The sequence below is a fragment of the Marasmius oreades genome, chromosome 5 (genome assembly GCF_018924745.1).
Source record: "Marasmius oreades isolate 03SP1 chromosome 5, whole genome shotgun sequence".
Taxonomy (NCBI): Eukaryota; Fungi; Basidiomycota; class Agaricomycetes; order Agaricales; family Marasmiaceae; genus Marasmius; species Marasmius oreades.
This window is the reverse complement of record NC_057327.1, coordinates 2,605,212-2,629,024: the sequence shown is the minus strand read 5'-3', so window position 1 is coordinate 2,629,024 and position 23,813 is coordinate 2,605,212. Positions and strand designations below refer to the sequence as shown.

The 23,813-nt window shown below is 47.3% G+C and overlaps 10 protein-coding genes across 13 annotated transcripts; 6 read left to right on the top strand and 4 right to left on the bottom strand.

The window, feature by feature from the left end:
• Positions 1–80: 80 nt before the first annotated feature.
• On the bottom strand, positions 81–3,969 carry E1B28_008993 (uncharacterized protein). Of its 2 annotated transcripts, none has more exons than XM_043153841.1 (12): positions 3,665–3,969; positions 3,549–3,613; positions 2,991–3,471; positions 2,768–2,918; positions 2,558–2,694; positions 2,405–2,502; positions 2,072–2,358; positions 1,862–1,993; positions 1,679–1,795; positions 1,139–1,609; positions 950–1,079; positions 81–885 (listed from the first exon to the last, which is right to left on the bottom strand). In XM_043153841.1, exons 3-12 carry the CDS (start codon positions 3,338–3,340, stop codon positions 587–589), a joined length of 2,172 nt encoding a protein of 723 aa, XP_043009126.1. In that variant the 5' UTR covers positions 3,341–3,471; positions 3,549–3,613; positions 3,665–3,969; the 3' UTR covers positions 81–586. The 2 variants fall into 2 exon arrangements, with proteins under 2 accessions (XP_043009126.1, XP_043009127.1); XM_043153842.1 differs by having other exon boundaries at positions 817–885; positions 1,139–1,288; positions 1,359–1,609; positions 3,549–3,966.
• Positions 3,970–5,544: 1,575 nt separating this feature from the next.
• Positions 5,545–6,045, top strand: E1B28_008992 (uncharacterized protein; the record flags this gene model as incomplete). The annotated part of the gene is made up of 2 exons (XM_043153840.1): positions 5,545–5,755; positions 5,813–6,045. 2 exons carry the CDS (start codon positions 5,545–5,547, stop codon positions 6,043–6,045), a joined length of 444 nt encoding a protein of 147 aa, XP_043009125.1.
• A 2,435-nt stretch (positions 6,046–8,480) lies between these two features.
• Positions 8,481–10,011, bottom strand: E1B28_008991 (uncharacterized protein). Its single transcript, XM_043153839.1, has 7 exons — positions 9,867–10,011; positions 9,795–9,815; positions 9,645–9,742; positions 9,566–9,587; positions 9,410–9,510; positions 9,223–9,361; positions 8,481–9,171 (listed from the first exon to the last, which is right to left on the bottom strand). Exons 1-7 carry the CDS (start codon positions 9,928–9,930, stop codon positions 8,675–8,677), a joined length of 942 nt encoding a protein of 313 aa, XP_043009124.1. The 5' UTR covers positions 9,931–10,011; the 3' UTR covers positions 8,481–8,674.
• Positions 10,012–10,082: 71 nt separating this feature from the next.
• On the top strand, positions 10,083–11,747 carry E1B28_008990 (uncharacterized protein). Its single transcript, XM_043153838.1, has 5 exons — positions 10,083–10,167; positions 10,221–10,980; positions 11,037–11,071; positions 11,126–11,184; positions 11,240–11,747. Exons 2-5 carry the CDS (start codon positions 10,782–10,784, stop codon positions 11,688–11,690), a joined length of 744 nt encoding a protein of 247 aa, XP_043009123.1. The 5' UTR covers positions 10,083–10,167; positions 10,221–10,781; the 3' UTR covers positions 11,691–11,747.
• A 521-nt stretch (positions 11,748–12,268) lies between these two features.
• Positions 12,269–14,135, top strand: E1B28_008989 (uncharacterized protein; the record flags this gene model as incomplete). The annotated part of the gene is made up of 7 exons (XM_043153837.1): positions 12,269–12,478; positions 12,540–12,915; positions 12,966–13,189; positions 13,273–13,397; positions 13,448–13,521; positions 13,575–13,674; positions 13,724–14,135. The coding sequence occupies 7 exons, from the start codon at positions 12,269–12,271 to the stop codon at positions 14,133–14,135; spliced, it is 1,521 nt and encodes a 506-aa protein (XP_043009122.1).
• A 188-nt stretch (positions 14,136–14,323) lies between these two features.
• E1B28_008988 (uncharacterized protein) lies at positions 14,324–15,905 on the top strand (the record flags this gene model as incomplete). Its single annotated transcript, XM_043153836.1, has 2 exons — positions 14,324–14,353; positions 14,409–15,905. The coding sequence occupies 2 exons, from the start codon at positions 14,324–14,326 to the stop codon at positions 15,903–15,905; spliced, it is 1,527 nt and encodes a 508-aa protein (XP_043009121.1).
• A 1,565-nt stretch (positions 15,906–17,470) lies between these two features.
• E1B28_008987 (uncharacterized protein) lies at positions 17,471–19,000 on the top strand (the record flags this gene model as incomplete). Its single annotated transcript, XM_043153835.1, has 10 exons — positions 17,471–17,551; positions 17,611–17,704; positions 17,771–17,933; positions 17,988–18,044; positions 18,094–18,116; positions 18,169–18,218; positions 18,272–18,320; positions 18,379–18,752; positions 18,815–18,874; positions 18,929–19,000. The coding sequence occupies 10 exons, from the start codon at positions 17,471–17,473 to the stop codon at positions 18,998–19,000; spliced, it is 1,023 nt and encodes a 340-aa protein (XP_043009120.1).
• A 415-nt stretch (positions 19,001–19,415) lies between these two features.
• On the top strand, positions 19,416–20,956 carry E1B28_008986 (uncharacterized protein; the record flags this gene model as incomplete). Of its 3 annotated transcripts, none has more annotated exons than XM_043153832.1 (7): positions 19,416–19,643; positions 19,705–19,951; positions 20,001–20,106; positions 20,170–20,376; positions 20,431–20,513; positions 20,562–20,677; positions 20,734–20,956. In XM_043153832.1, exons 1-7 carry the CDS (start codon positions 19,417–19,419, stop codon positions 20,954–20,956), a joined length of 1,209 nt encoding a protein of 402 aa, XP_043009117.1. In that variant the 5' UTR covers position 19,416. The 3 variants fall into 3 exon arrangements, with proteins under 3 accessions (XP_043009117.1, XP_043009118.1, XP_043009119.1); XM_043153833.1 differs by having other exon boundaries at positions 19,416–19,647; XM_043153834.1 differs by having other exon boundaries at positions 19,416–19,647; positions 20,724–20,846.
• Positions 20,957–21,161: 205 nt separating this feature from the next.
• E1B28_008985 (uncharacterized protein) lies at positions 21,162–22,667 on the bottom strand (the record flags this gene model as incomplete). Its single annotated transcript, XM_043153831.1, has 4 exons — positions 21,162–21,398; positions 21,461–21,767; positions 21,820–22,386; positions 22,438–22,667. The coding sequence occupies 4 exons, from the start codon at positions 22,665–22,667 to the stop codon at positions 21,162–21,164; spliced, it is 1,341 nt and encodes a 446-aa protein (XP_043009116.1).
• A 120-nt stretch (positions 22,668–22,787) lies between these two features.
• SAR1 (COPII coat GTPase) lies at positions 22,788–23,750 on the bottom strand (the record flags this gene model as incomplete). The annotated part of the gene is made up of 8 exons (XM_043153830.1): positions 22,788–22,793; positions 22,844–22,866; positions 22,918–22,996; positions 23,045–23,277; positions 23,329–23,394; positions 23,450–23,510; positions 23,567–23,625; positions 23,708–23,750. The coding sequence occupies 8 exons, from the start codon at positions 23,748–23,750 to the stop codon at positions 22,788–22,790; spliced, it is 570 nt and encodes a 189-aa protein (XP_043009115.1).
• Positions 23,751–23,813: the final 63 nt, after the last annotated feature.

Genomic DNA, 23,813 nt, shown 5'->3' with positions numbered 1-23,813 from the left:
ACAACAAGGAAAACCAAGCGTCCAAAAGGGTTGATAGTCAAGGGCCCTTGTTGCTATCCTCCTCACGACCAAATCAGTGTGGCAAATTAATCTCTTTCAAAGTATGCTAATAGCTCGAGATACGTATATGAATTTCGGAAATCGCGATAAAGGTCTGAAGGGGCTGTAAGTATTGTTCACGGTGGCTAGGTAGATAAGGAAAGCAAAAAAAAAGACGGAAAGGAAATGGAAAGGAATGGAAAGGGGGGCGGAAGGGGGGAAGGAAAACTTTATACAATGCCACTATAGATAATAGGATGCTAAGCTATTCAGATTGCGTTGGATTGAAGAAAAAAGTAATGCACAGGACGGGGATTGGAGATGGGGAATGAACAACTACTTGACGATACACAGAGAAGAGATTATTGACTACGACCCAAAAACAGACGGTAGATGGGATGCGAGCTTGAATGCCAATGTCGAGAATGGGACAATGATGCGAGTAATAGCGATGGTTCCATGAACAGATGATGCAATACGGGGATGCAAAAATGCAGTAGCAGCAAGAGAAATAACAGTACAGCACCGAAAATGAGAAATAGAGAATTCACATCCGTTCTGAATTCATGGTTCCTCGTCCTCCTCCGCCTTCTCCATCCCAAACTTGTTTCGTCTTTCCTTTGCCCTTCCCGTGTAACAACTCCGAAGGATGTGCATACGAGTAATCTGTAACGACTTCCGATTGAGGAGCCTCCCAAATCCTAACCGTCCGATCATCAGAACATGAAGCGAACATGCCCGGATTCTTGGGGTTCCAAGCTACGGAATTGACACTCCCCTCACCATGACCAGAGAGTACTTCCAGCAAGGTTCCCGTGTCGCGGTGCCACACGTATACATTTCCATCTGCAAGTCAGAAGTGTGAAAGTCAATCAATCGGAACACAAGAAGTGTAAGGAGAGACGCATGCCTTCACTCCCGCTAACCACGAAATTCCCGTCAGTCCCTCCGAAACAACTCCTGATAACATGTCGTCCCTGTTTCTGACCCGTGAATTTTCGTGCTAATCTCTGTTCACGAAGATCCCAAAGGTGAATTTCCTAGCAGAGGGAAAACATGACTACACAAAGGAAAGAATGTTCAACCAAAAAACGCGTACATCGGGAGCATGGTTTATCAGCGCATAGGTTGAGTCTTGCGATGCTTTGACACTTGTAAGCTCCCCGTCCAGACGTATAGACCTGCCGAGGAAGTAAAAAAATGGAATGTCAGTGGTCACACATTCGGCAGTGGCAAAAAGACCAAATGACTGCAAGTTCAGCAAATTCGTTCCCGATAACATTATGATGCGAACAAGAAAAGGAAAGAAAGTCACATACGATTCAACCTCCCTACTCGAATACTCGTATATCACCATTCGGTTCTCTGTCTTGATCCCTGTCGGCGCTTGCGCATTACCAGCCGGATTCGGCGGTGTCCCATTCGCAGCCCGTCTAGACGAAGGATCATGATACTGTCCTATCTGATTCATCCCGATGGTCACAACTCGAGTTAAATCGGGTGTCACAGCCAAGTCCGTTATTCGAATGGGAGTCGGACCCCAGGACGAACTGCTCGAACCAGTATGGTCCTGTGAGGTGAGGTGGCGTTCAGTATAAAATATAAAAAGACACAAAGAGAGAACAAAAATAGAACCTACCCATTGTATGATCTTCCGATCCAGAGCCGCGGATAGAAACCCCGAGCCATCAGGCAGCCACGAGAGGACAGTGACGGTTTCTGTGTGTTCGTCTAACGTTCGGAGACACACACCGGTCTATGAGAAACAAAGGAACGAAAGATGTGAGGCCGAGGCCACCCGTGGGCGTACATAAAAACAGACCTTTGTAACCCACAACTTGATGTAGTTCTCCGAACTCGTAAGTAACGCCGTGTCGTCCAAAGACCATGCAAGACACCCAACGGGGTACGGATGCTCTCGCAGCGTCTTGTAATCCTCCCATTCGCCGTTTTCCTGTACAACAAAAGAAAAAGAAGAATCTCGTGAGCAAAATGATCTTAGCCGAAAAGCATACAATGAAACTCCACACACCTTCACCCGCCATATGATAGCAGTCTTATCTCTGCTTGCACTAGCCAAAAACGTCCCATCGTGACTCCATTCTATATTCCACACCTCGTCCCCATGCCCTGTCAGGATATTGGTAGTCGTTCGAGGGAAACCGACCTTATCACACTGATGGTCGGTGTATAGAGAGAATGGTGTGAGATTGGCAGGGAGGTTGTGATAGATACACCGTTGCAGTTGGTACGAATGAGCTTGTTCGAGGAGGGTAAGGAATCGTCGTTGAGGTATCATTACAGAGGAGGGGATATATCCTAAGAAAGAGGTCAGGTTGGTTCGGGGTAAACAAAGACGACTCACTTTGTAAATCATTCAATAAATGTAGTCTAGAGGTACCAGATGCACCATCCCAGTCAGCCCTCCGTCGAACGTCTTCTGGATCCGAGCACATAATCAGACTGTGAACGATCGATCAGCGTCACATAAAATTCGAAGTGTAAAAAGTTCCGAAACCTTGTGAGACTATGCAGTAAGTCTGTATCTGCACTGTATGGCGTTAACTCGTTCCGCAGAACCTGGAGGGCCGAATGGGTCTTCTTGGCTTCCAACAGCTCTAAATATTTCTGTTTGCTTATCAGAAGCTTAACATTCTAGAAGGGAAATGAAGGAATGAGAATGAAATGAGCTTAATCTCCTTTCTGGAACTAGTAGCGGGAAGCGTACCATCAATTCATGCTCATCCACCGTGCCCATTCTCATCAACGTCGCCTCTGCCTTTCCCCAATTGCCCTGCAACACATACTCCCGAAAACCTCTTACTTGGGGCTCCTCCATAACATACCCCGACTCTGCTTCAAGCGTGGCGGCTGACTCCCTGCGTGGTCAATAGAAAGGGAAAAGTTGAGTCGGGTAAGCCTGGCCAAAGAGAGAAAGAACGGCAACGCACATATAGCCCACATCCCGCAACCCTTGCAGCAACAACCTCACGAATTCCTGTCTACTAACATGTACATTCGCATCCGGATACAACGAATCACCCGGCAGATCCACTCTTGCCACCATGGCTGGTGGTTTTCCGTGCTTCTGGGAGACTCCGTTCGTACTAGCCCCCCCTGCTCCGCCCTGTGCAGAATTTGACCCGCTCCCGTTAGAGAGATAAGACTTTCCGTTCGAATAATGTCCATTGCCTATGTTTGTTTCGGACAACCCAAACGGTTTAGACGGGCCAGCGATCGAAGACCCAGCATCGGGAGACTTTGATAACAAATAGTTTTGTTCAGTTTCTGTCAACTTCATAGTCAAAGGTTGTGCGTTCAAATTCGTATGTGAGGAAATAAGATGGGGATGGGGGATGTTATTAAGAATAGATGAACTTGAAGTGGGGCTACCGATCCTTGGTCTCTTGCGAGCTCTCGGACTTTCGAGGTCTATTGGTAAACAAAGGAAAAAGTGGGTTATTGAGTTGCGATAAACAAGTTATTACCAAGGGAAAATATATCGGTACCGATGTGCAAGGAAGGTGAATCACCAATGCTACTGACCGTAGGGTCGTGGTCGTCGAGCTCTGTCCTAGGGCGAGTGGTTGGCACGAGACTAGTAGTAAGAGTACTGGATACTGGCTGTGAGCTGCGATGAACTGAAAGGGAGTCTGATGTTGTGGAAGGATTCTGGGGAGATTCCAGAGCTGCAAACGGTGGTGGGTGGGGGCGAGGCGGGGAACCTCGCGCAGAATGTGAGCGGGTAGTTGAATCAATGGTGGCCGTTAGAGATCAGGATGGTAGTGGAGAGAGAGAAAATTGCTCGAAATTTATTCGAGAAATTTGGGTTACAGAGGGCTTTCAAAACATTCGTCAATGTCACTGGAGGTGGGCTCAGAGCCAGCACTAGCCGCGTTTCGCTAAGAGATACCTTGTTTCGCACGGTGTCCGCTGCCTTTCTTTGTTTTATGCTCTCACTTTCCTCTGGGGTCATCGACAAATCCTCATGTTGCCAACTGGGGTCAAATCCATCCATCGCATACGCCTCGAGGAGCCCGAGGTACCTCCTGGTCACCACGACATGCAAGAGTCAGCTCCTCAACTGCACCGTTTCGAGCCTTAATCTGCTATCGACTCAGAATCGCTTTTCTTGCAAGTTTACATGTGGGCAAGTTCCTGTGTGCTTGGCCTCCACCCGTGCCTTTTGGAGGGGTTATCGTGATAATTGATAAACAAATGCGCCCTTTTACGTGCTTTTGTTTTCCTCACAAGTACGGAGTTTGTCACCGGTACATACATATTGGTTCCCCTACCGACAGCCGTGTCTTATGTTATTGAAGCAAGCTCCTAGCAGGGTCGCAGCCAATTCGGAGACAGGTACTTACAAGTTGTATTTTTTTGGACCTGAGTCCTGCTAATATACCCCCCAATAAATAGGCATGTTGATGAACTTGGTAGAATCGATGAAAAACTGGTGTTTTCGTGGCTAGTTTCCTTCCCCGTTGGTGTTTGAGGCTGACCAAAAAATGCTCAGTGAACCTCAACCTTTTTTTGCGACGCCCTTTGGATCAAATATCTGGCATCTTAGGCTTTGTGGGGGGATCTTCTGCCGCGGACGCGACCCTAACACATCCTTCAGTACTCAAGACAAGCGTGGTTGCAATGTGTCGCCCACCAATACAACGGAGGGGTATATTGACTCATTAATGATCGATCGCTGGGGTTGAACGTTGATGGTCTCTTCTCGTCGTCAATGTGCTATTCCAACTCAGCCTCGAGAACATCAGCAGCTGCACGACGTTAAAGATAACACCACTGGCTAAAATACCGGAGCATGGTGCCACCTTTTGACACGAAAATAAGTACAGACCTAATAGTGCATAGATCCACTACCTTGCTCGTATGCGTCCTAGGAACCTTCGAAATGGCCCTTGAGTCACACAGGGCGGAACAAAAAGCCTGACATAAATGACCTCCATTTATTCAATTCAGTCGGACGTCATCCACACCATTCGTACGAACTCGTACTTGCTGTACATCTATTTCTCTCGCTCCACCCCGTTTCGTTATTGAACCGCGGTTCGTACACCGTCATGTCCAAATTCCCGAAAACATTTCTTCGATTGGCTCGGTTTCCAGCGCATGCGTTGGTCCTCAGGGCTGAATGTTGGCGCCAATTCCAATAGCACATCCTCTGTAGCAGTTCCCCAGCCGAGCCGACCTCACAATGCCGGAGTGGCTGGACAAGATGGTCAATGATTCCTTCTCCGGGAACTTTGGGACGCCGAAAGGCAGTTGGCTCAGAGTTGTATTTTCCTCAGTGATCGGATTGTTTGATCTGTTACAGCAAACAGTGAGTTCATTCATCGCGCCAACAGTACTTTTGCCGAACACCCTGCACGCACTGTGTCGAAGAATCTTGAAGAAGTCGACCTAATTTTCGTTCAAGCAAGAGATTCTCTCGTTGCATGTGATGCGCAACACGTGGCCATAGAACTGGCTCATTGACAGTGGGCGGCAGATATGAGTGGCGCAGTACTAGGTATGTGCTGCTCGTTGATACCCGTGAATGATATCAACCTACCTGGAGAGCCATATACATCGTCTGAATACGATGACATCTTCCCCATTTCTTATTTTGCCCCGAGCACAACTATCAATCAAGTATATCGTCATTTCCTCAAGCAGACGCGTAAACTGGAGTCGTGGCAGATTGATTATAGGCACGGTAACGGTGCGTGCAGGTCATTATTACACCAGCTCGTTCAAAGCTAATTCACTTATTATTAAGTGGGTAATTTAGAAGCTTTCAAGCGAAAGTTTTCTGCTTCCTATGAACCGGATTATTACGAGGAGTTCGGCACTTTCGCACGTCCTTCTATCGGTAACGGAAACAGTTTCTCAGCATCCAAGCTCTTCAGCGGGGGCACCCGTTGGCGCTGGCGCTGTTTGAACAAAACTTCAATTTCTCGATTTCACAAAACGATGCAGTTACCACCCGTAGGATTCCGCAGGAAATGTTGATCGAAATCTTTGAGCATGCCTGCCGCGGAGAAGTCCCGTGTCTCTTTCCAGGTCGACTCTTTGCTGGCGTGAAATCATTGCCACGACATGGTCACCTCCGTGTCAAAGTCCTCGGGTTAGAGGATACAATGAGGACGGCTCAGTGGGGATGGCACGCCCAACCCGCAAAATGCGGTTATATCTGCATCTTTTCTAGCCGTGGCCTTTTAACCCATCTGCATTTCCGTTTTCCGTTAGTATTATTGAACCTAGCGGAAAGATGTGTAGGCTCAGAGTTCGATCCGCTGGAAACATGTTGCTCTTGATGTTTCTACGGAAGTATTGAATAATTCCACTTTACGATCCATCCGACCGCTTGTTTCCTCGCTTGAATCCCTAGTTATACAGAAATCCTCCGTGGGCAGTCGCCCACTTGTTTTGTGTGATTGCTGCTCCCTCACTTACATCGACATCAGCAGATCCGATGCGTTTGATGGATCCACCCCAGTACTGGAATTATGCCCCCGGCTGGAGACTACCTATTCTTGCAGTGCATTTTGTTTCCACTTAGAAATCGAATGTCACCCTCACATCGAAACCCTAAAGATACACGCCACTGAAACCATTTCTCTATCCTTCAGTCACTGTCTCTCACTCCCCAGATTGTCTCACCTCGACGTCTCTGGAAACATGAGTGTACGGAGCGTAGGGCCTTCCGTGGATTTCTTGTCCCAATCGTCGTCTTCAAATATTCATCTGAGCCTGGGACCAATATCGACAACCAATGACATCCGAGCTTTGTTGCTGCTGGAGCTTCTCCTTCAGTGAAATTACTTCACATTGAGGAGGATATGCCACCCCCACCACATACCAATACCAGATTTTGGCCACCAAAATGAGATTGTCACACGGAAATTTGTACCGCGACTGCCATCGTCGTATCCCAGTTCTCCGTCCCTCCCAAAGCTGAGAAATTTGACGCTTACCGTTCACGGGAAGACCTTGAACGAGGAGGCGCTTGTGACTGCGATCGCATCGAGGTCCCTCCCCGACTCTGGGGTTATTCCCTTACGGTCACTCCACATAAGGATATTAGACAAAGTCTCCTTATCTCTGGAAACTTTACAGCGACTCCGGGATGTGGGACTGAAACTTTCCTTGGATGTTTACTCCAGCAATGGACACCGTGTCTCACGAACTCTAGTTATTCCTGTTATCTGGACGTGCTTTATGAACTCGGGACTCGACAATGTCCTTGCTCCAAACTTGAAATCTCGACAAAATCCCCTTGGGACGGCTGCGGAGACTTCAGGAGTCCCCACCACTTGCGTATCATGGAACTTTCCATAACATGATGAGAAAATCCTTCACATCCTCGTGTACGACGTATTGGACGGTTTTCTTTGTACCGTGCGACAAATCTCTCTATTTTCGTCGAGAGTGTGTCTCCTGAACGTCAATCATAGGCTCAACGGTTCTGTATCTTGTCCCGATAATATGGTATGGGACTAGATTTCGATCAGGAGTTCTGTATTCATCCTTTGGATTGAACTCTGTTTAAGCAAATCTTGATTCCTGAATGCTTCTCCTATGGTTCCCAGTTACCTGGGCAGGCTTTGTTGGATCGGGATTACCATGTATCAAATGCACTCCCCGAATAGTAAGTACAGACTCTATTACGTTTTAAAGTGACTTCTTCCCGTTGTACGGAGTAAACAATTCACACTAGGTAGGTCCACACCATATGTAGTCTTTCAAAATTTACAAGGCTAATACTCTTGGCTGATAGGGACGGTTCCTCATCTTCATCGGCCGATGTACACCTTCTTTTCAATGCTAATTCATTAGACAGTTCTAATTCCGCCACTGTTCAGTACCAGAGGAACGACAGGCTGTTATTCTGTCGTGTTTGTTGGACAAGAGGTACTAGTATGTTATACCTTTCGTGGAAAAGATCACTGACGGACTGTCAAGACATACGGGATGAGTGATTGATGTGTATTCTCAGTGCTGTCTCAATTCCGGCATGTTTTGGCAGGATAGCTAGGTGCAATCGTTCCTGACTATTTTTTCTTACCCTAAGGGGGGATCGGGAATCCTTTTAATAGTGTCAACTTGCCTTTAACAAGCATTTGTGACTAAGAACCATAAAGGGAATAGTGGTCGAAAAAAGAAGGTCTGCTATGTCTTTGGGTGGGATTTGAACGTTGACTTCGATGGCTCCTTGAAGCGACGTTTATACCGGTCCCGAGTTCTGGTCTGGGGGGTGTAAGCCTCGGTAATGTTCCCATAAGAATGGGGCTACTTCCCACCTGAGAAGTAAGGCATGCTCAAAAACTCGCTAGGGAATAAAACTCCATCTTGGTCTGCTTCGGTGTACGAAGTGAGATAAATAAGTAAGTTGACCTACCACGCACTTGAGTTGTATTCGCACAGTTCAATAAACAGAACCACTTCCAGAAACAAGGAGTTGGATTTGATTAACGCAATAGTCTAAAAAAAGGTCCTGATGAAGTACAGCGATGTTGTAAGGGCGATAAATGAACGCGTAATGGTACAGTCCACAGATATGTTTACACTTTCCGATTGGATAAATGCACAGGTGAGAATATGCAGGGGTTCGAGATATGAATTTCAAAAGATAATCCGGTCATTTCGTTCGCTGAGAATAAGCTTTGTGTTTAGGGACAAAGAGTGTGGCCATAAGATCCTTTTTCACAGGTGCTGGCTGTTTGGGGAGAGAAGGGGATTGGGTGTGGGTGTTGGAGGAGGGTGGCGGGTTCTTATTCTGGGTATAACCAAGTCTATAATCATTTGTCAGAACTGACGATGCAATGATCGGTGGCGATGTCGGCGTTATGGATAACTCCTTGGACTTCGCCTGTGCAGAAGGGGGACAGGATAAATGAGAGGCAGTAGACATCGCAGTGGATAGAGGTTGTTGGCGTCTGACGATGTTAACTGTTACGCGACTGGTATAACTCGTCGGAGGCTTGGGAAGTAGATCACCCGCATCGGTGGTGGGACGGTAATCCCTCCCTTTCGGCATTGGAGGTATCATACGAGCCGAATATATGTTCCTCTGGAGTTTCGAAGCCTCAGATCGCGTTTTCTGAAACAGTGTCTTTGGGGGTTGTATGGTGTTCCCTGGGAAGCGGACATTAGCCTATGTGTGAATCCGTGTATGGGAGAACGTACATCTTGAACGCTTTTGTGGAGGTGCGCGTTCAATGAATTTGACTTCGCGCCCTTTCTTATTTTCAGCCGCTTCGAGACGTTGTGTCCGTATCTTCGAGCCCACTGCTTCCAATCGTTCCTTTTCCTCCTTCACGAGCACCTGTGTGGGCTTAGCAAACACATGAGCATCTATGGGAATACGCCATACAAAATAGTAGTTCCTCCAACACTTCGGAGAGGAGCTTTCTCCCTCTCGATATCGTTCAGTTGCTTTTGAATAGCTCCGGAAGCATATATTTCTCCATATTTCTGAGAGATTTGCGGGGTATTAGGGATCCGAATCCATGGGTGGGTGGGTACGTACCTTGCGTTTCTTCTTGAAAGTGCTACAAAGGTCGAGCATGGGATAAGTACCGGAATCGTTGTAGATGTAGCACACGTACAGGGGAGGCTTTTTCCAACCGAAGTAACGTTTCCGCGGAACATCCCTCGAGAATTGGCTTCACTAAATCGTACGACATATCCCCGAGACTGCTTATAGCTGGTTCCAATCGTTAATGTCGAATTACCGGGAGAGGAATCACACCTCCTACAATCAGCATGTTTAGCGGCGACTGTAACACCCTTGAGAAATAACTTCCTAGAAAACCGAACAAGATACTCACCGCGCTGACAACACTGGACAAGAGACAGAACGCCACGATTTAACGAGTCACCTCCGGAAACCATGTAGAACGAAAAAAAAAGCTAAGAATAATCTACGAGGGATGCTGTTGTGGTCACGGTGGGTAGGGTCCTCTTGGTCGTCCCGCGTGGGAAACTTCCTGTCACTGTGGCAATTCTATCGGCTATCATTAACAAACCGACAGCTCTAACCTTGTGCAGTTCGTTCAGTCCCAATCCACGTATGCATTTGATCCTAATTGCAATCTCTCAATTGCAAAATATATACGTGAAAGTTCCCTGGTGAGTGAATACAAACGTCTGGAGTTGGGACAGCTTGACATGTAGAGCCATAGTACCTATCCCGATGCACACCCACTATACCCAACAAGTTTGATTGGGATGTGATTATTTTTATTCTTGACGGCGACCTTTATCTTCAACGCCAAGAGAAACCTCCCCCAGACGATGACAACAGCTCATCAAAGGTTCAATTATTCCCTCCAGAATCCGTTTTATATCCGAGGTAACAACAATCTGAAACGACATGTAGAGACAGCGGGCAACCTGAAGGCTGAACGTTGAACGTTGAACCCTCACCTACTGTTGTGCTACCCAAATCCGCTGTTTCGGATCACCCGGAAATCTGGAAATCGTAACCTGTACCCGCAAGTAGAACGTGGAAGTACTCTATCCTTTAAGGGTGTCAGTACATATCAAGATATTCCCCGCTTCACACTCGCCTGATTGACGCAAATGTTCCCGGAAAAAAACTCGCCTTCAAGTTCCTGCTTATGACACCCTTCACGCGAGCATCATATGCATTACGGCTTTCCTCATATCTATTCTCTTGAATTCCGTCTTGCCCTTCTTATAAAAACCGAAGTCAGGTTCATTCCCCCGGCAAGTCCCTCCCCATGCAAGAGGCTACACATTCTCGCCTTCATGTGCGCGACGCACGAGATGCGCACGTTGTCTTTGAAGCTGTTAGACTCGGTATACTCCTGCCTGTGACGCGTCGACTGAACGAAGCCGAACGGTCGATATGTATACGTTCCGGTTCGGTTTTCGTTTGGGAAGAGAGCGACGATGAAGCAGGATTGAAACGGTGGACTGGTAAGTAAGATCTGCGACATTCATGCGTTCCTAAACCAATCACGGTTACTTATTAGATGGTCGTGTCTGGGGACAGTCACGTATGCGTGAGGTAAGTAGGTGCCTATGAATATCGCAGATGTGGCTAAAGTTAAATTTGACTTAGCCGTACCTATTCTATGACGAAAAACTACCGTCTGATGGTGGTCCTGGAACAGACAAACGGTGCGTATGTCATGTTCCTCTGTTGCAGTACAAACTTACTCATTCTCATGCTTAGCTCCCCAATCATACGTTTTGTGGATGGAACGCGTTCGTCATCATCTGCTCTCGTGCATCAGAATAGGAGCGGAGGCAATCATACGGGGCTCATAAAACAAGCCTATTCGGTCTGGGCTTATCCCTCACCCCACTCGAAGCCGAGGAAATGGCATATTACCGCCTACTTCACCTACGCTGATTTACCTTTCATCCCGACGATTGACCAGGACCCGACCTTGTCGAGGATCGGCGTTCCCCCCGGAGTGTATCGTGCTGGAAAGACGAGAAGTGAAACATCAACGACGCCATCTACCGGAAGCCATAGTGGTGGCTCTTCGGCTGCGCTACCTCCTCTCCACTCTACTGTGGGCCACTACATGGGCCATACTCATACTGCGCAAGGTTCACATGGGAGTCGATTGCCTGAGGATCATCGAATGATTCAAATGTTAAATTCCAGACATATATAAATTAATACGCGACTGTTTGAAACTTGTACTATTGTAATGCATGTTACTACTCACGTAAAGAGAATTGGAGGAGCTCCGATTTGACTTTAATTGCAGGTGGGAAGGGGCCTTCTGTGATTGTGAAGGTTGGCCCTTGTTTAGCGTGTCCGGCTGAGAAAGGGAATCCTCAACCATATTTTAATCTCCAACGCTTTATGTAATTGGCGATGGTTTCGACCTCTGCCGGCCGGACGGCAAAGCGGGATTTGGGGCCTGAACGCACGTGGTTCGGTTAATCAACGGGCTGTCTTCGAATGGCGGGCCAAAAAATTTTCCAAAATGTAACCAACGTTTGCGCACATTCAAGCCCTCCTTGCTTTAATCAAGTACGTCCTCGGGTTATTCCCCTGAAACCGGCTAATACGCTGCCTTTCTCTCCAGTGTGTGGTATCCTTGGACTTCTCCTCCATGATGCTAGCATAGACGCAGCACCAGAGATTTGCGAAGGCTTATCGTTACTTCAACACCGAGGTCAAGATGCATGTGGTATTGTGACCTGTGGCCCCAAGGGTCGCTTTTATCAATGCAAAGCCAATGGAATGGTTCGGGACATCTTCGATGAAAAGTCTATACGAAGTCTGGTGGGAGGCATGGGGGTAGGCCATGGTGAATATTCGGAACGCTTTCAAGTTTGTTCTTCTGTGTCTCAGCTCCCTAAAACAGTTCGCTACCCAACTGCTGGTAGCTTTAACCATGCTGAGGCTCAACCATTCTACGTCAACTCTCCCTATGGCATCGTTTTCGCACATGTGGGATCTTCCTCTGGATAGGTGGTGCTCGTTCATGATTCTAATCGTCCTCCCTCCTTAGAACGGAAATTTAATCAATACGTCCTCCTTGTTGAGGTTTATGGATGCCACTGCCCACCGTCATATAAACACGTCTTCAGATTCCGAGTTGCTGCTCAACATTTTCGCAGACAATTTGCAGAAGACTGGAAAGTTCCGCATCAATGAAGAAGACATCTTCACTGCTATCGGTAACTTGATGGTCCAGTCCAGAGGTGCATATGCCTGTGTCGCGATGCTAGCTGGTTTTGGTATCATTGCTTTCAGAGATCCCAATGGAATTCGACCAGTTGGTATGGCGTCTAAAAAGTCGGCGGGAGGCTATGATTATTTGTTCGCTAGTGAGAGTGTTGTGGCGGATGCTGGTGGATTCAGTGACTGGGATGATGTCAAACCAGGTAAATTAAAAGTCATTTAGGAGGATCCTTTCATACAAACTTTCTTATAGGTGAAGCCATCATCATAACTAGGGACAGGGTGTCAAGACGGCAGGTTGCTGAACCGGCAACCTTTGCGCCTGACATTTTCGAATACGTTTACTTTGCACGACCAGACTCGGTTCTCGACGGTATTAGCGTGTACAGGAGCCGCATGGCCATGGGTGATGCCTTGGCGGATGAAGTTCAGAGGGTCCTGAAGGAGAATAAACTTTCGGTGGACGTGGTGATACCTGTACGTCCGACCCCCCAGGATATCTTTTTCTGTTTTTATTTTTGTTTTTATTTTGTTTTTTGACTTCCACACGTCATTTCCAGGTTCCAGATACTTCGCGGGTTGCCGCTTTGAATCTCGCACAAAAACTCAAGTTACCCTATCGCGAAGGTTTCGTCAAGAACCGTTATGTTGGGCGAACATTCATTATGCCTGGGCAACAGATGCGGTAGGTTTTTTGTTTTCGACTTTGAAGGAGCTGTAGCGACAACGCACCAGCAAGAAGAATGTCCGCCGGAAACTTAATGCTATGGCGCTAGAGTTCTCTGGAAAGAACGTTCTCATCGTAGATGGTGAGAAATCTTCGAGCACCCGTACGCCAAATTTGGTTGACCCAAATGTACAGATTCGATCGTACGTGGCACAACATCGAAGGAGATCGTCCAGATGGCCAAGGATGTGGGGGCGAAGAACGTGATAGTCGCTAGTTGCGCTCCACCTCTACGGTAAGATTTAGAGCGTTATATGATGTTCAGAATCTCATACTCGACTAAGATTCCCCAATGTCTACGGTATCGACATGCCGTCACGAGCCGAACTCGTTGCTCACGGAAGAGACGATAAGTCGATAGCCTCTGCAATTGGAGCTGATCTGGTCATTTTCCAGACTCTTCCGGATCTTGTCGAGTCTGTTCGCCAGCTCAACAAGAACATCGAATCGTTTGACTGCTCCGTATTCACCGGAGAATATGTGACTGGGGGTGTTGATGAGGAGTATATGGCCCACCTAGAGAGTCTGCGCGCCGACAACGTGAAGACCAAGATGAAGAATATGGCGAGAGATTGTGAGAGTGATGTGGAATCGGCAGATTCTGCCAGTACTCTAGTAAACGGTCAAGTTGCTGGAAGCGGGCCGGTCAACGGTCCCGATGAAACTGTTGGCCTGCATAATTCATGGCACTCCTAATTTTGTATCGATATAGACTTGTGTATGATACGTTTGATACAGTATATGACTTGCGGCATGTGATTGGAGCAGTATCGTGTCCGTGACCCGTGCCCAATAGGTGCCAACCCTTTCAACATATATCCGCAAGTCAAGCCCTGCTCAAAAACTCAGAACGTGCTTATCCGTAGTCGGAATTTAAGGAAGAGATGAATGACCTATACCATCAAACAATCGAGGTGTGTCAAGTAGTGTTTCGATTTCTATGTCCATGAAATCAACCGCTAAACGTAGGAACTTGCCAATAAAGTTTTACGACTCCAGATGGAAGATAGTCCAAGCCGACGCCGCACTTATTCTTCCTCGTCAGCACTGGCAGTGACGGAGGCACCTACTCGAGGTGCTGCTACTATCTCTTCATCCGACATTCATGTAGAGTGTGTTCTTGGGTTACCGGTAGCACACACATCTCCTTTTCAAAAGCTTCCACAAGAGTTATTGGTCGACGTCTTTGCGCAAGCCTGTGAAGGAGCATGGCTCCTAATGGATGTGGCAAGAGTCCCAACACTCTTCTCTTTACTTATGGTGTGTGTTCATTGGCACAAGGTTATTCTTTCGACCCCATCCTTGTGGTCAACCATTCGTGTGAAAATGACCTCAAGGATGAAAAGAACAGAGGACCTTAGTCGGGCGTTGTCACGGCTCACCAAGTTGGTGCGGTTATACCTGCATCGTTCCGGATCCAGCCCTCTTACTATGGTTTTGCATCTTCATATTCCTTTTGTCACTGAACGTGATGGATTTCTAGGCGTCCTCGCTCAAAGCGCAAACCGCTGGAAATCCGTCGCACTCTTGTCTGTAAAATACCCTCCACTCCAACACATACTTCCACACTCGTCTTTCCTCGAAAACCTTCAAATAAAGGATTACTCTGTAGGTGACAGCTCTCTTGATTTGAGTGGGTGTGGATCCCTCATTTCCTTCGGATGCTTTGGTCCACTATCCCCTACACGAATAATTCTACCATGGAAACAGTTGAAAAAATTGGACCTCGACATTGGCACAGATCACCGAGATTATAATCCATTTTTGGTTCCAGTCTTGGACCTGTGTCCTCAGCTTGATACCCTCTCTCTGTTCATCTCTTACACAGGGTATCCACTCGGGGATCCCATAGTCCACTCTCGCATCCAGCGATTGCAATTGCGCTCCGTCAGATCTGCCTCCGATTTTTTTTCTATCTTCCGACGTTTTTCATTTCCCAGCCTATCTACATTGATCATCGGTGGCCATTCGTACGCTTGGAACATCAATATCGAACCTTTCAGAGACTTCCTCGTTCGTTCGTCGTGTATCATTACCCATCTGGATCTCGGGCCAAGGCCGGCGTCCGACGAGAAGGTTTTATCCTTATTACAGCTTCTCCCTTCATTGGTATCGCTGCGCATTGAAGAGTGGCGCCCGCCACCCTACATACACATTAATCATCAGGCCCTTCTGAACGAGATAATCACACCTAAATTTCTATCGGCACTATCCTTCACGGATCCCCCGTTGATTCCGCGGCTAAGGGACGTGACATTCGCCCTTCACGGGAGGTCTTTGAATGAAGAGGCACTGGTAACCTCCATCACGTCGAGAAGCCCTGGGAAGGCGACTGAATTAGGCGTTGAATGCCTGAGGTCGCTCACAGTCGAGATATTGGACAAGGTGCCTCTTTCTTCGAAGAGTTCCTTTCAGCAGATCAGAGATGTTGGGATTTACGTGAATACGTTCCAAGATGCAGAATGAAGACCCCGTTTTCGATAACCTCTTCATCATGGTCTCCGATTCCCATGCAGAGATTTGCGCACACCCCAACTTTTTGAGTGTGGGCCATTGGAAAGACATCACTTCTGAACACCGACCGAGCTTGCGAACAAACATCTTGCGTGCCACCTTCATACGCGACAAAATTGCAGGTATCGCTCAAAGCATGTTTCAGCTGAGTGCTATGGTTCGAAATAAAGGCTTTTATCACAACTTGATTCTCTCAGGTCGTTTGGCCGCGCCTTTCTGAACAACAAGGCAAGGCGACTCTCAATCCGTTCCAATCAATCCTGTTGGAGCGAACAGGTGTGGTGGTGAGATCGGTGTATACAAAGGTATTTATACCTTCAGACCAGGCCACTCCCTTATGTCGATTCCGAGAAATGCAGCGCAACATATCCTGCGGGAGAAAAGTCCCGTAGTGGGCTGTCATGATAAGTGGAGAATGCAGTTATCTCACCATCCGCAGGTCTTGATATCAGCGACCGTACTTGTTGCCGACCAGATACTTCTGTTTCGATAAACGAGACTCGAGTACGCCTCTTAGGAAACGATTCTGAGCGTATGGAGCCTCGGAAAAATAGGCCCGGTGCATACAACTTGATGTTAGCTTGGGCTTGCATAGGGCCTACGCATCCGAATGAAGGATAGGTCAATTGGCTGATCAGAATCAGCAGACTAGGACACGTCGAGCGTACCGCGAAACACAACCATTGTACGTAGTACCTGAACGTACTACGAGTTTGACTCCTAGCACGACGGAAACGCCAGTGTCTTTTGCCAGGTGAGCGACATTCCCGCACCCTTTTAACGATTCCGGGGCTGATCAGTGACATGACAAGTGGTTCGAGAATGCTTATCGCAAGCAGGGTAAATGAAAACGACCCTCTTATATACTATGTAGCGCAATCCGCCGTCAAGGTGTCATGACCAGCCGGCCCGTAGTGTCCCGATGCTTGATCCCTTCCTTCTAAATCTCTCCCTTTCCCCTCGAGTTCCAAATCTTCCACGCTGTGAGCATTTTCAGACGAGACGCCTTCAACGATGAATCAAGACGGAATCATTGTTTCTACTATCAGCTCGGTAACAACAATCCTTCAAGCTTCAAGCGTGGCCCCTTCAATAATCTCAGAATCTGCAGCCTCTGCCTCAGCACGCGCCACAGGGAGACTCGGGCTTCAAAATTATGAGAAGCCTCCACCATATAAATGCTAACAATAGATTCAAATGATGTAGCGACCGTGGTCCGTCCACAGCCCTTTGCCACGAGCGCTCTGCACTGCACTACTGAAATCTGTATTTCATTCCTAAAGGGATAACTTGATACACAGTTTATCACTCTGGGTCAATCAAATGGAGCGGCTGTCTCGACGCTGCTTCCCTTTCCTCTCCTTCCTCTTCCTCTCCTGGCCGTGGTCTTCTCTCCGCACTGCACCAAGCACTCTCTATACAAGATTTTCAATTGAATCACTTTCGCCTTCCTTCGAAGTCTCACCCGATATAATCCATTTTTCAAGTCGTATATCTTTCGTCGCATTTTCTACGCCATGCCATCCCCTAGCTTGCCCGGAACAGGTGAAACCAGCTATTCTTCTACCTGCGACGCGCCTGCGTCTCAGTGGGACTTGGTGCGCCGCTATGCCTACCTTTAAATCATATCTTATTTGACTATATTGCTTCACCATAGTACCGTAATTCTCTTCACAATGACCCTTGCCAAGTTGCGGAAGGCCTACTTTCCGATAAAAACTGTGTTACCAATGACAATATAACGGAGACTAGTTGAGCTGGATTTGTTGTGGTAAAGATAATCAACTCAAACCATCATCCCTGTCATTCCCTTACAGATAGTGCGCTCCGGAATATTCTTGAAACTCAGGAGGCCAAAGACGCGATCCCGGATCAGTTCAATCGCTGCCTTTGCTCCAGTCCTGTCTACGCTTTGGTGGCGTTCTGCAGATCATGTCAGAGTCCGAGCAGTTTTAACAGTAGCATCCCAGTTTTTGCTAGGTACAGTGACGGGATTCTGTTGCATTTGCTTCCTCTTACGCCTTCTACGCCTAGCTGGGCTGGCTGGTCATCGAATTGTAATGTTACCTTGAATCGCCAAAATTTTGTAGTGTCAGTCGTGTCTTTGTCGTTAAAACGTGTCACTCACCATTTTCTACAGTTTCCCTTTCAATGATATCTTGGGTGTGTCTCGAGCTCCCTAGTGTTGGAATAATTTTCTAGATCTCTAGGATAGAACACGACCATGTCATGAAATGGACGAATGATACTGGGAATTTCGACGAAGTACGTATTCAATCCTTTCCTCTTGAAATTGACCCCTTCATTGCCTCCCCCAGAATGGAAATTTCTCCCTTCGAAGAACCAAGAGAAGTGTTGAGGAAGGAGGTAAGCTATTTACACCCAACTGATTGACACCGTATCGCATGTAAACGTCGGTTCTCAGACAGATCAGAATTTGGTCCACCAATGTCAACAACGATACCCTCCACTAACGAAGAACCTCCTAGTAGGGCTGGAAATGGCACCAACGACACGGGCAACCGACAAACGTTATCATCAAGTAGTAAACCACCTGTCGGGCCGATCGTTGGAGGGGTAATCGGAGGTGTTGCGTTTCTGGCCCTCCTTGCAAGCCTGTTACTCTGGTATTTTAGGTTTCGAAGGAGAGAGAAGAAGGAAGCACCTTCTACTACTTACATCAGGGCTTGCGGAGGGCGATTGTCCGCAAACATGCATTTAACGACTCCCTACGTCGCCGGTAACCGAGAGAGTGTAATACAATATCCTAACGAGAAGGCGATACTCGCTGAACGTGAGGTAGGTCAATTTTAGTGTTTGAGCAATTACAACGCGATGACAGATGGCTTCCGCTCTTGAAGAACATGGAAACCCCTGTTCGGATTAATAGTACTCCAGAAACTACGAATTCGGAATCATTCGTGCGTTTCCTGTATTTTTTGATTTTTTGATACACATTCGCTGAGGCAGCTCAGGATCCGTACAACATCTCGGAAATCAACAGGCTTCAAACGGCTCAACTTGGTGATACTGGTTCGCGGGGGTGAATGTTCTCGTTGTAAATCATGTTCAGGCATAGTTGTATACTATAACTTTCAAACAAAAACAAAAGTTTCGTTCTATTTGAATCGTTACAGTACTCACTGACAAGATCAAGATGGTAATCCTACTTCATATATACAAAGAAAAGGTGTCAGTACGCTAGGTGACCGACGGCACCCACTTGCATGTTACACACGGATGATCAGCCAAAGAGCGCACGGTTCGTTCTCAGGCAGCTGGGATGGAGGATTACCAGGAAGGAAAAGGCAATCCAACATGTGGTATAGCAGCGCCTTGGTTGTTAAAAGATGAGAAATGAAAAAATACCGTGAACCCTTAAAATTTGGTTGTTGAGGGCAGGTCAAAGCGATTGTCAAACACGGACCACGGGCCGGATGGCACCTTTTCTTCACTTTCTATCATGTCTGTTGATACAAATACAGCGCCTTCACCTATTCACCTTCTACGGACTCATTCGTCATCTATATCTGCTCTATACATATCGGACGACAACGAAAGAATATATTCTGGCGACGCATCTGGCGAAGTTATCTGCACCTCGACGCGTTCTTTGCGTCCCGTATCGTCCTGGAAGGCCCATACAGACAGCTTGCTGGGGATAGAAGAGTTTGGTAGTCAGATTATTACGTTGGTCTGGAAACTGTTAAAATAATTTCTCGTTTGGTCGACTCATCATCAAAGGCTACAGACACGGAAGGGATAACAAGCTTCACGTTTGGAACCGTACCGAAGATGTCTCTACATCGGTTAATTTGGGTGGTCCTGATCTTCTAGACCAACCGGAACCTTCTTTGGGGTACTCGATGGATGTTAATGCCTTGAATTATTGCCGATTTTCTTTGATGCCGACATCCGGTTGTGAGGTCTCTTCCTCTTCAATTCGCGCCTCTTCGCAGGCTTTGATTGCACTGCCCAACCTTGTCGAGTCTTCTCAAGTGAGTGGTCCTTGAGATTAACTGTCAGGCTGTTAATTATCGACCGCAGGCCGACGTATGGTCTCTTCCATCACAAGATCGCCTACACGCCGCTATTGGGAACCAGAAGAAGAGATCTATATTCTCGGACGGACGTGGAGGGGAGTCTGCTACCGGTCCGTGTGAATCTATTCTATAATAATGTCGTGTACTGACACAAACAAATCGGAATTTGCTAGGTATCATAATGTCTCTTCATCTTTTCCAGTCTCCGAACAATAAGAATGACTACAACTCGACGCAAAACTCGAGCCAATTACGCCTCCTGTTGGCCTATGAGAGTGGAACGGTCGCTTTACGACAGTATACCGGCTCAGAATGGGACCTATCGGTTGAAGGAAAAGGATGGGACGTGCTTTGGGAGGTAAAGTTACACAAGGAGGCCAGTACGTCTTCCCTTATGTTCACTTAACACAAATTCTGACAAGAGGGCCTGTCAGTCATGGCTATGCGCGTCTCTCGCGATAACTCCTTTGCTCTGACGGTGTCTGCAGATCATATAGTGGGACGTTACGACCTTGTGGTATGTGTTTCATGCCTCATCTGCGGCACGCCTCTAATCTTCTTCCAGGCAGCCTCCAGTGATGTATCAAGATTCACTGAACATCCGACAAAACATCCAGGAAACGGGTCTATTGCACTGAGAGATGACGGAAGAGTGTGTGGTATCGGTGGTTGGGATGGGAGGTAAGGGACTGTGCTCGATCTTAATTATAACTCATTGGCTGAAAAGCACATCACAGGATAAGATTGTTTTCCACAAGAAAACTGAAACCACTAGGGACGCTAAAATATCACAAGCAGAACTGTAATGCGCTCGAATTTGCGCGGTCTTTCCCTTCGGGCGGTGTGGGTAAGGAGGATGACATGTCTGAGGATGAACTTGCCCGTCGGGGTCGATGGTTATTGGGAGGATCAGCCGATAACCGCGTATCAATTTGGGAGCTTATAACTTTTGAAAAGTAAAGAACTTCGGTCGATACTGACCACCAATAAGTAAAGCACGCCCTAGTATTACTCCCACAAACCCCCGTTCGCATCATGCAGACCTCTTCCTAGGGATGCGGCCGACCCAAGAATACAGTAGCGATTTCAACGAATATGTGCATCTAAACAGCTGCTGGAAACAATTCCATGGCCCCTTTGTACTCGACGTCTCTTTCAATGGCAATTATTGGTAACTTTCCATGACCGCTCCAAGTACCCAGGAATTCCCGATGAAATATATGAGTCCTCGTATCCACAGTCCGTAGAAAACATTCTGGCCAAGGAACTCGAGCTTGTACGCTTCACTTAACCAAAGTACCTGAACGCCCACCCATACAGTAACACAGGTTGCACCGTTTCTCTTACTCATGTTCAAGCGCGGTAAAAGAAGGGGGAGAAGGAGGAGGTACCAAAGAAAGTACTGCACATGAGAGAGGGGGCGTGGTGAGCTTTAACGCGTTTTCAAGAACAGAGTATACTTACTTGCGACGTACAGACTTTGTTGAACACTACGAAAACGAATGTTTGCACAAACCAGGTGAATGGTAGGTTGTTCTTTTTATTCCCGAACAGAAAGCCTGTGCCTATAGCCAAAATCATTTGCGGGAGGAAGCTGATAAGACTGGAATGGTGAATCGCTTGCCATGACGAAGTTGGGCGGTCCGACAGGGTTGGTTGGAGTGGAGGGTAGGTGAGGTATGTCAGGTAGAAGTAGGGAGAAAAGTTGTGCCGGTGATCTCGCCGTTGAATGTGATAGAGATACGTTTCGTAGAGGAATGGATAGCCCCATCTACGGAAGTTTGAGTGACCGCAGCTCGAATGGGGAAGAAGGAAAAACGCACATAAGATAGCAACCACCCGTGAGCAGCACAAATGTCCCAATGCTTAACAGTCCGAACGTGAACGTTCTCCAGTTCACGAATGACTTGATGTAATCCATGCACCCTCCCCTCGTTTCACCGCTCCCCGATGCCTTGTCCCAATAACGAAGAGCGTTCAGACACGAAAATCCGTAGATGAACGGATATAGCTTCCAATGAACGCTAATGCCCAGCATCACCGCTGCAAGCCTCCATCTACGCGTGAGCATCGCGTATAAAGTCCCCAGAACGAGGAGGGACAGAACTGATTCTGAGGAACCTCTTGTGGATATAGAAAATACCATTGGATTGAGGAGATGTACGGCACTGTAGATAGTGGCTTGTTTGCCATTCTTGTGTTTGGAAGGTTTCGGAGTACCAGCAGGTCGAGGAAGAAGGACCGAGGCAAGTAACTTGTAAATCAATATCCCGTTGACGATATCGCAAGCTGCAAATAGGTATTTCCCAAAGGATGGATGAAGCCATTCATTCGGTGTCAACAGTAAGGCCAACAAAGGTGTGTAACGGTATGTTTCGCGGCTGTAAGGACTGCGCTGGGATTCATAAGGTGGTCCAAATTTCCAGTTCAACGGTGCTCACTCTCCAAAATTCCCCACTTTCCATGGTCCAGCCGCTAAGTTCGTGCCTCCTGGTCCTGGACGTAAAACATATTTTGCAGCGTCACTGAAGACACGGTAGTCCACATCCGTGTATTTGACTACTGACCGAGCGTCGTGCCATTCGCTGTACACGATCAGGGTGACGCGTATGATGACAGATAGCGCAAGAATGAAACGAAATGACGACCACAATGAAGTTAAGAAAGACATGGAAGAGTAAGAGTAAGTAGGAACATGTGTGCCACGGTCGAAGACGTAAAGCATGTGAGTATCTATGCATGAGCGATAAGTACAACTACAGACTCCCTCCAACCGTTCTGCAACTGGCCCTTATATCTAAATGGATCATTTTAATAGGCTGAAGGAGTATTGGGATGATTCCTTACGTATTGTGATAGCCAACGGAAACCTGTAAAATTGGTTCAGCTGCTGATAGTTCCAAAAGAATGAACAATCGTACCTTCGCCATATCCTTGTCTATTAACAACTGAACACATGAAAATTTCAATTGGTCGGATGTCATTGAGCGGTACCTTGCCCTACGTAGACGTTAACACCCGTTTCCACGATGACGTTGCCTCACTCACCTTTCCGGTGGTTTGATAAAGACCAAGATGGTGTCTCAACTCCTCCTCGCTAACTGCACCTGGTGCATCAATCTTGTTGCCCAGAATTAAGAATGGCACCTTCGACAACTCCTCGATAGACAACAGAGCGTCTAGTTCAGCTTTTGACTCGCTGAAGCGTTCGTGCTCGGCACAGTCGACGAGGAAGACGATGCCGTCGACTTCAGGAAAGTAGTCTTTCCAGAGGCGCCGGGCTGTATTGACGAGTGTAAGTAATCAGAAGTTTAGTTTCAGGGGAGATGTACCCTGCTGATGTCCACCCAAATCGTATGTGGTGAACTTGACGTTTCCAATAGCGAGTTCCTCCGAGGCTGTACATGCTCGCAATCAGACCATAGAGACGAAGCATTGTATCATGAGACGCACTAGGGTGGAGGGTAGGCTGCAGAGTAGCAAGACGGTCGTTCTTCAACATGTGGAGCAAGGTCTATTGTATCCATGTTCATAACGATTTTCACGGCGTGAAGAAAAAAAAATACTAACAGTTTTTCCTGCATTGTCAAGACCAAGGAAAAGAATTTTGGCGTTCTTGTGAAGAAGGCCTGTTCATAGAGGTAGACATTAGGTTGAAGTTGTATCATGTGAATGGAAATTGGGAAGATTTGACTGCACGCTTGCACTCACCAAGTTGCGCAAGAACGTCCCAAAACCAGTTAAGGATGAACATTATCGGTGTAAAATCGCCCTTCTAAGTTTATAAAGAGAGGAGGAAACGAAGATGGACGTGGAA